Source organism: Echiichthys vipera, assembly GCF_963691815.1.
Source record: "Echiichthys vipera genome assembly, chromosome: 9".
In the NCBI taxonomy this organism is placed as follows: domain Eukaryota; kingdom Metazoa; phylum Chordata; class Actinopteri; order Perciformes; family Trachinidae; genus Echiichthys; species Echiichthys vipera.
In genome coordinates this window covers 2,152,098-2,162,086 of record NC_139834.1, presented here as the reverse complement: position 1 = coordinate 2,162,086, position 9,989 = coordinate 2,152,098, and the positions used below count along the sequence as shown (strand labels likewise).

Sequence of the window (9,989 nt, the reverse complement as noted above, 5' to 3'; positions counted from 1 at the left end):
AAACATTTACTGCTTTCAATGTTTTATCAGTAAAGTGGCTTAAAGCTTCAGGTTGAGAGTGGATGGCTCACACACACACACACACACACACACACACACACACACACACACACACACGCACACACACACAGTTTAATCCCCCTCCAGCGCTCAGCAGGAGAGAGGGATGAGTGCATAATGAGGGTGAAGACTTCCTGTTTGTGTCATCGGAGGAGAAGATTAAAGTTTTTTAAATAAACTGAGATCTGAAGCATCGCAGGAAGCACAAAGAACAGACATAAGTGACACTTTTACATTATTACGTGTTCTCATTTAACATTATTTTATTGGTTTTCTCTCGAGGTATCGACGCAACAAAACACTGCAAGTGCAATAATCACCGCAAACACCCGTTCCCTCGTGCCCACCCTGAGCCAGCCTCTCATAGAGTTACCAGAAAGAAATAAGTCACAAAATATAATTAAAGAGCAACAACAACAATAAAAAAGTGAAGACAAACAAACAAAAATAGTAGGTAAGTAAGTAAATCTAATCTTTTTGTTGTAGTGGGCTTTGAATGCTCTCATAGAAAGTCAAGAAACGGCTCCAGGTTCTTTCAAAACTCTGTATCTGATTTTCTCCAGTTTAAAGGAAAGGGTTCCTGGTTTGAATCCCGGCTGGGTCCCTTCTGTGTGGAGTTTGCATGTTGTCCCCGTGTCTGCGTGGGTTTTCTCCGGGTTCTCCGGTTTCCTCCCACAGTCCAAAGACGTGCAGGTGTTCGGTTCATTGATGACTCTAAATCACCCGTAGGTGTGAATGGTTGTCTCCAGCCCCCCGCGACCCCGACAGGGACAAGCGGTTGAAGATGAATGAATGAATGAATAAATGTGGATGGTGTTTGTTCCTTCCACATGAGAAGTTTCAGGCGTGCAGCCAGCAGAGAGGTGAAAGCTATGATGATGAATGTGACATTTCCCTTTAAGGGTTCGTCCACGTGATCGAAAACAACCTTTTTCTTTCATTTCAACATGTTTATGTGATTTACTGATTGACTTTAACAACGTGGACAAGAGGGGTCAACCTCAGGAACAGTCTTGGCCCTTATGCTTTGCACTCCCACTGTGCCTCCGTACCGTGCCCCAGCACGTTTCACGGCTAAAGTCTGGTTCCTTTGACCAGTGTGAGTGCAACCGTACCACGTCTGGGAGCGGCACGCTTGCCGTCCACGGCCCGTTTGGGAGAGGTGGGCTTTAGTAAAGCACGTTTGCACATGTACGAGCACGAGCGTGCGCACGTGTACGAGCACGAGGCCTACGGCGGTTCTGAGGTCATTTCCTGTGCGCCTGTTGGGACGTAGAAAAAAGAAGGAGGGACCATGCGCGGACATTTCCAACAATGGCGGTGAAAGGTTCACGTTGGTGTGATGCGGAGGTGGAGTGTTTACTGCAGATTTGGTCGATGAAAAGATTCAAAAACAGTCGACAAGACGCACAAAAACTCCGAGGTCTACGGAAAGATCTGGAAACAAAGCCATGCATCGCCATGATGTCATCAATGCGTGTGACGTGTTACGGCGTGATGACGTATAGGCAGCAGGAAGCATTCTCCGAGGCCCAGGTAGTGTGAGTACAAACGGGCCTGGAGGGGGGGACAAGGACCCTAAAGCACGGGGCACGGGACGGAGGCACAGTGGGAGTGCGCCCCTGTGTCTCCTCTGATTGATTGATATCTTCTTGAGGCCCCCCCCCCCCCCCCCCATTTATGACCTCATAAATTCCAATCTAAGCCCCGCCCACCTTCAACCCAAGCAGAGGTCCAACCATCCAGAGTGTCGGTGTTCAGGGGCTTTAAAGGGACTTTAAGTTGAATCAGGGGTCTAACGCAGGGGGAAGAGAAGTCCAGCGCAGCGTCCCACTGATCCTCTCTCAAAGTCATCCTTCCTAAATCCGTGCAGCGGTTGAGGGGAGATGTTGCAAATATGATCATAAAGGATAAAAGCTTCTTCCATGTGGAGACAAAGAGAGACGGTTGTCGATAGCATTATCACGAAATGTCTTAAGATCGTCACATGATCAATGGGCTAAAAAGGTTTAAATCATTTTATTAATAATTATAATAATAATAAAAATGAATTAACAGGATAAAAAGACGACCATTAAGAGCATTAAACATGAAGAACAGTGCTTATAGCGTTAAAAACTCAAATAATAAATAAATGAGAATAAACAAACAGTGAAATAATTAAAAATAAAACAACTAAAGTGACAAGTGGAGAACTGAGAAAGGCTCTATATGAATCCAATCCATCATTATTATTAAAGTAGCTAAAGAGTCGCTAAAATGATGCGTAAGTCATTTAATAAACAAGGAAATGAGTGTCTAAAAGGATTTAAATGTCTTTAAATGTGTTCAAGATATAAAAGAAAAGACTGAAACACTGTGTGTGTGTGTGTGTGTGTGTGTGTGTGTGTGTGTGTGTGTGTGTGTGTGTGTGTGTGTGTGTGTGTGTGTGTGTGTGTGTGTGTGTGTGTGTGTGTGTGTGTGTGTGTGTGTGTTCAGGACAGTGACGGCACGGCTCTGTGTGTGAAGAACAGATCGGCCTTCGAGCACCAACACAACCACCTGCTGCACTGCCTGGAGAAGACGACGGTGAGGGTTCAGTCACGTTTGCATCTGCTCTGACGTCTTTAGACACGAGTGGCGTCTGAAAACACCTTCAGGGTGTCTCTACGTCTGCACGCAGCCTCGATATAAGCTGTGTCTGACCTCCTCTCTCTCCTCACAGAACCACGAGTTCACCAACGAGATAAACTACAGCGAGCTGTGCATCACGGAGTCGGTGGGCTACAGGACCAGCCGCAGCACCTCCCTGTCCAGCCAGCAGGGGGCGCAGAACAACTCCACCGGCTGCTGCCCCCGCCGCGCCAGAAGGAGAGCCGCCATGCGACTGGCTAACTCCACGGTGTCCGTCAGCCGCGGCAGCGTGCAGGAGCTGGACACCCTGCACATCAAAACCACCTCCATACCCCCACAAACGTAAACACGGAGAACAACTCAGGACATAAAGATCGTAGACCGTTTAAAAACAGACGTAGCGTCTCCGTCGAGGTTCGCTCTCTCAACTTGATCCAGTCGTCCTCCGCTACGGGAGTCTCCATCTTGTCTTTGACTCTGTCTCATTTCCTCTTACCAAAAAAGGGCATGTATGTGGCGTTGGGGGGAGGGGCGTACGTCCATCTGGCTGACGTTTACCTCCGAGGAGAAGTGAGGGCCAGAGGCTAGCTGTCACTCAAGAGACCACGCCCCTAATTATTCATAAACTTTAACCTCCAATAAAATAAAAACTAGCCCCTCCCCCTCAGTGTTGTCATGGAGATCTGAGCTAAACACACAGACTAGAATGTTCTTTTGTCCTTAAACAGGTTTAATGATGCTGTGTAAACGGCCTGTTTAACATGGGGCTCAATGAGAAACTGCTCTGTTATGAAACCTGCCCCTAGTGGACACTCAGAGAACTGACGCTGACGGAGCGTCCTGATTGGATCAGACAGGAAGTCTCTGTGGGCGGGGCTTGGTTCTCTTGAACAAGTCCCAATTTGTACGAAAAACACACTGACGGACCGCAGGACCAGACAGGAAGTGCAACAACGCACAAAAAACAGCGTTACGTGACTAATTTTAGCCAACAACAGGTGACGGTTATGGTTAGGCATCATGCAACCATAACGCAGGCCGTGGATTGGTTTAGTACGGACGGGAATCGAACCCCGCTCCCCTGGCTTAAAGTCCTGTGTTCTAGGTTTTCTTCGTCGTCACATAACCGAACAGTTGAGCTCCTATAACTCATCACAAAACTGAGCATTCCTGTGTTTGCTTCTCTCCTCAGTCGTTCCAGCCTCAACGCCCAGATGTGCGACCTGAAGCTGAACTGCGGAGAACAAGATTTCACCGCCGCCATCATCAGCATCCCCACGCCGCCCGCCAACACGCCTGACGAGAGCCTCCCCCCGTCGCCCGCCCCCGCCCCCGGCATCCTGCGCAACACCCGGGCCACCGCCTACACCCACGAATCCGTCAAAATTTCCTCCTTATAACCTCCGACCACATACCCCACCCCACCCCGACCCCTCCGCCGCCGCCGCCCAACCAGCCAACCTCCCCCTGAACCTCCTTTGAACCTCCGATCCTGAACCCAGGGCGCTGCTAGCTGAGACTTCGGGGACAGACACTTCTCAGACGGAGTACCGCTGGTTGCTTCCACTTCCTCTCACCAGTTTGTGGATTAATGGAGACGAAAATGTCCAACTGTACAGGAGACGACGCAAAAATTGGACGCCAAAGTCCAAGGGAAGGTATTTGGAAAGGAGCATACCCAGAAGACTCTCCTGACTCTTAAGAACCCCCCCGACCCTCTCATGCATTTCACTCCAACACGCACAGTCTTGACCTTTTGAATCTCGTTGCACAAACCCCCCCGGAGGGTTCATCCACTGGAAAAGACGCCAAGACTCCCAAAGAACGACATTCAGCGCCCTGAACCCAACTGACAGCTTGGCTTCATTGGGTCGGTTTTGCATCCCCCATTATAAACACAACGCTTTAGAGGAGGGGTTCAAACAGCTGCTCGTACGCGTCCATCTGAACCGTTTCGATTGTTTGGAAAGAGCAGTTGGACCCTTGGACGATCTAACCCTGGTTTGATTGGAGAACGACGGACGATTGACCTTTAGAGGCTTCAGGGGCCATGGATACAACTGTTTGATTGGTTGTCGTGGGCGATCACGTGATGGCGTTCAGGCCAATATGGGAAAAAATAGAAAAAATGATGCGTAGAGATTGGTGTTTTATTCAAACCAGGATGTTTTTCCTTTCTTTACAGCAAAGATTCGGACCTTCAGAGTGTAAAAGTTGTGGGTTTTAACTCCAACACTCGGACGAGAGGATGAAAAGTTCACCTCGAGTGAAGTGGAGTTTGGGAGCGTGCACGGGTGATCTCTTCTCTGGCTCTAATCCAGCAGCAGGAGCCACTTCAGGTCACATTAGAAGGGAAGGGAGGAGATCATGAGCGAGGACTCTTGAACTTTTATCCGTCGCAAGAGATTTAAAAAAGAAAAACCAGACGCTGCTGAAACGTTTGAGCCAAACAGGGTTTAACTGATCTATGCTGAGCCTGAATACTGTTACACACACCACCGCGCCGCGCTGAGCTGAGCTGAGCTGAGCTGAACTCTGCTGGACTCACCTGGTTTTCTAAATGGGACTGTACAAAGGAGAGGAGTACATGAGGGTTCCCGGGCTGGATAGACCCGGTCTGATGTGGACTCGTCTGGTCTGGCTGTAGCTCTGAAGTGTTGGTCCAGACTAGGAACGAAAGCCTTTTACTTTATGAAATATGCAACATAACGAGAAGCAGGAAAAATAGCATCAACAAGTGAACAGAAGTATAATAATTACCATAATAATGTGTGTGTTATAAGAACTACAGTAACTATTGCAGGGAACTTAATGTAAAGCAACTAAGAACTCCGTTTGTTGTGTGATCTTTTCAGTGAGAGAGACACAACAAGTGTTCTGCAATAGATTCAAACAGGGCGAAGGGGAACGCGGCGCCGGGAGCTCTTCGGCAGTTAAGGTCGTCCCGATGGCGTGCACTCTGGGGGGAAAGATGGTGGCATGTTTGGGTGTTGCCTCAGTCCTGTGTCTCGTTCATGCGTCCGATCGTCAGCCCTAACCCGAACCTTTTAACATGAAGACTCGATATCTGAAATACGGTTCCAGTTCTTAAGAACCCACATAGACTTGGTTGGTCCGTCGGACGTCACCGAAAGAAACGATGTGATAAAATGAAGACGATGATGGTAACGAGCTGAACCCTGAGTGGAGGTCAACGGCTCAACGTCATCCCCCAGCCGTGTGGCCCGACCCTCGTCCCCATGGTGAGAGTTTGAAAACGTTTTTAGGGCGCATTAACACTGTCCTTCTGTCCCGTGCCCCGTGCTTTAGGGTCCTTGTCCCCCCCTCCAGGCCCGTTTGTACTCACACTACCTGGGCCTCGGAGAATGCTTCTTGCTGCCTATACGTCATCACGCCGTAACACGTCACACGCATTGATGACGTCATGGCGATGCGTGGCTTTGTTTCCAGATCTTTCCGTAGACCTCGGAGTTTTTGTGCGTCTTGTCGACTGTTTTTGAATCTTTTCATCGACCAAATCTGCAGTAAACACTCCACCTCCGCATCACACCAACGTGAACCTTTCACCGCCATTGTTTGAAATGTCCGCGCATGGTCCCTCCTTCTTTTTTCTACGTCCCAACAGGCGCACAGGAAATGACCTCAGAACCGCCGTAGGCCTTACAAAAGCCCACCTCTCTCAGACGGGCCATGGACGGCGAGCTGGTGTGCGGAGCGGTTGCACTCACACTGGTCAAACGCACTAGGCTTGACCCGAAAGACCTGTTTTGGCCCGGTGCGGAAGGACAGTGTGAGTGCGCTCTAACTGTAATGTCAGACAGGAACCACCTTCTGTTTTCTTATTTTTTTACGTTATTTTAGTCTCTTCGTCCTAAAGCCCATTCCCTCCCTACGGTAAATATGGATGCGAACCCCTTTGTCCGGTCCCAGAGGTAGTTCCGTCCGTCAGTGGGTCTGTCGTCAGAGAGCTAACGAATCCAGAGCGCTCCAGACGAAAACGGAGCGATAGCACCGGAAATCAGAGCGACGGTACGGAGTCAATAGTCGGTAGATCCAGGTGGTTCAGGATCATCTGGTAAGGATGAACCCTGGGCGCCTCCCTAGGGAGGTGTTCCAGGCACGTCCAGCTGGGAGGAGGCCTCGGGGAAGACCCAGGACCAGGTGGAGAGATTAGATCTCCACACTGGCCTGGGAACGCCTCAGGATCCCCCAGTTAGAGCTGGTTAATGTGGCCCGGGAAAGGGAAGTTTGGGGTCCCCTGCTAAAGCTGCTGCCCCCGCCACCCGACCCCGGATAAGAGGACAGATGTTTCATGTTGAATGCATGTCACTATAGTGCAGGTGTACAGAGACCCTGCTGTCGAACCCCAGAGTGCACGCCATCCGAACACGGGACTTCCTCCTCCTCCGCCGCGAGTATTGTGTCGTCGCGTTCCCGTCGCCCATCCAGAAGCGACGTGTGCGTGAGCGACGCGCAGACGGGAGTCGTACATACTGTAACATATTTTGTATCATAAACTTTCACCTGCATCTTCCAACGAAATCCTCAAGCCAAAAACGAGAAAACCAAAAAAAAAACTAAACAAAACAAAAGAGAGGGATGACGGCGGTCCGCGTGTGTGACCGGCGCTCCTCCGTGCATGAGCCTCCTACGGTAGAAGTAGCACTACTGATCAACCTATCGCCCATACGCTAGAGAAGAGACACACGACACACGAGGGAGAACTGGAGCTCAGCGTCCGTTCTTTTGCATGACGACATGATTTCCTCTCCTCTCATTGGTTGGTTTGTCCCCCCTCCCCCTCCCCCCTCCCCCTCCCCCCCGACACTTTGCGAGACGAGTGTTTGCACCACGAGACGTGTTCGTTAGATTCCCGACAAATCAGAGTATATAGAATCATTCAGGCATGTTCCTCGCCAGAATGCAAAGTGTGTGTGTTTGCATGAATGTGTGTGTGTGTGTGTGTGTGTGTGTGTGTGTGTGTGTGTGTGTGTGTGTGTGTGTGTGTGTGTGTGTATGATGAGCAGTCACAATTATGCATGGATACCGTTGTAGGTATTTTATCTGTTTTCTCCTGCAGTTTAAAGAGAGGAGGCTGAACTGACGCTGCGTCCACTGGACAAACGGATCAAATATATAATATTTATTATATTTATTATATTTATTATATATTTTATTATATATTATATATTATAAATGTATATAATGTATAATTATAATCATATGTTGGGGACTGAAGCTGCCAAATTCACATACATCTGGTCTAAATACTGTAAAAAATGCCATAAATTAATTAATATAACATTAGAAATAATATTAAAATTAAACAGTAAATATTAATAAATTGATAAAATGTGACAGAAATTCCTGTTTAAATTTGCTTTTTTATTTTACCTTTTTATTTATTCCCTTATTTATTTACTCTCTTTTTTAACGTTCCTTTATTTTTATTTATTATTTAAATATTGAATAAAGTTTTGCATTTTTTATTTCTTTATTTGTTTATTTAATTTATTTTTAACTGGTTAAAAGTATTAAATTTCTGTTTTATTTTCTTTATATATTTATTTATCTTCTTCTTAATTATGAAAATGAGAGATCTGAGATAAGCTCCATAAATTAATGAATACATTTTTAAAATTAATGCATTTGAAATTAAATTTAAAGTAAATTAATACATTTAAAAAATAAAGAAACTTCTTTTAAAAGTTAAAAAATAACTTACGCGTGAAAAAAATACAAAATAGTTGAAAGCAGACAGTTTATTTTGGTCTTTTTCATGTTGATATCTGAAGGTTTTGGTTTTTTTTTCTCGGATTCGTGCAAGAAAAATACTAAAAAGCTGAAATAATTTGGTTTATTTGGGTTTTTTTCTCCATATTTTGGTTCTTCAGGTTGTTTTTTCTCCTTTACACGTGAGAAAATTGACAAAAAGTTGGATGCAGACGGTTTATTTCCGTCTTTTTTGCCACATTTTTTATTTTTCAGGGTTCATTTTCTCCTAAATGTATGAGAAAAATACTAAAAATAGATGAAAGAATGAGGTTTATTTGGGTCTTTTTGACATATTTTGATTCTTCAGGTTGTTTTTCTTGTATTGTATTGTATGAGAAAATTGACAGAAAGTTGAATGCAGACGGTTTATTTGGGTAATTTTCATGTTGATATCTCAAGGTTTTGGTTTTTTTTCTGGTATTTGAGCAAGAAAAATACTAAATAGATGAAATAATGCGTTTTTTGGGGTCTTTTTCTCCATATTTAGATTAATCAGGGCTCTTTTTCTCCTTTACACGTGAGAAAAACACTAAAAAGTTGAAATAATTCAGTTTATTTGGGTCTTTTTTTCTTCACTCTTGATTTACTGAGGATATAAAAACAGCTGACTTCACATTTTCTCATATTTAGGGTAAAAAAACAGGTGAATTTGCTTCTGTTGCGTTGAGTTCGACCGTTTCTCATAAAGGGGCCGGAGCGTGAGGTGGGTTTGGCGTTTTGTCCGGTGGTTCGATGCCGATGTGACGCCTCAGACAGCGAGCGAGTGAGTGAACGAGTGAACGAGTGAGTGAAGGAGAAAACAGCATTAAAGCACAGAGGTGTATATTCCACTCCACCAATAAAGAAGAGAAAACACCACGAGTCACGCCTCCTCTTTTCTCATGACTCTGCAGTTTTTGCAGCTTCAACACGTCCTGAAAAACTGTGATTTACGTTAATATGGTTAAAAACATCTGGATCCATGTTGTTTTTACTCTGCAGGAGAGAAAACACAGAACAAACACATGAAATTAGATTCAGAGTCAATAAAAGCAGCAGCAGCAGCAACAGCAGCAGCAGCAGCAGCAGCAGCAGCAGCGCCCTCTGGTGACCGCAGCGGGGAACCGGTGGGTTGTTACTCCAGGTCGGGAATGAGTCCTGACCCCAAGTGAAGGAGTTCAAGTACCTCGGGATCTTGTTCACGAGTGAGGGGACGATGGAGCGTGAGTTTGGCCGGAGAATCGGAGCAGCGGGGGCGGAGCTGCAGTCGCTCTACTGCACCGTTGTGATGAAAAGAGAGCTGAGGAAGGCAAAGCTCTGGATCTACCCTCAGTCCTGGTTCCTACCCTCACCTGTGGTCCTGAAAGCTGGGTCAGGACCCAAAGAACCAGGTCCAGGTCCAAGCGTGTGAAATGTGTTTCCTCAGGAGGGGGTCTGGAGTCTCCCTTAGAGAGAGGGGGAGAAGTTCAGCATCCGTGAGGAACTCGGAGTAGAGCCGCTGCTCCTTTGCGTTGAAAGGAGCCAGTTGAGGTGGTTCAGGATCATCTGGTAAGGATGAACCC

The 9,989-nt window shown here is 46.6% G+C and overlaps 1 protein-coding gene across 1 annotated transcript in view; it reads left to right on the top strand.

Annotated features, from left to right (window-relative positions):
* kcnd1 (potassium voltage-gated channel, Shal-related subfamily, member 1) overlaps window positions 1–4,888 on the top strand; it is a gene marked incomplete at its 5' end in the record, with an annotated part of 46,243 nt that extends 41,355 nt beyond the window's left edge. The window contains 3 exons of the mRNA XM_083920148.1: window positions 2,539–2,628; window positions 2,765–3,015; window positions 3,866–4,888. Coding sequence (XP_083776274.1) covers window positions 2,539–2,628; window positions 2,765–3,015; window positions 3,866–4,073 — 549 coding nt within the window. The 3' untranslated portion in view covers window positions 4,074–4,888. The remainder of the gene's footprint in view (window positions 1–2,538; window positions 2,629–2,764; window positions 3,016–3,865) is intronic.
* Window positions 4,889–9,989: the final 5,101 nt, after the last annotated feature.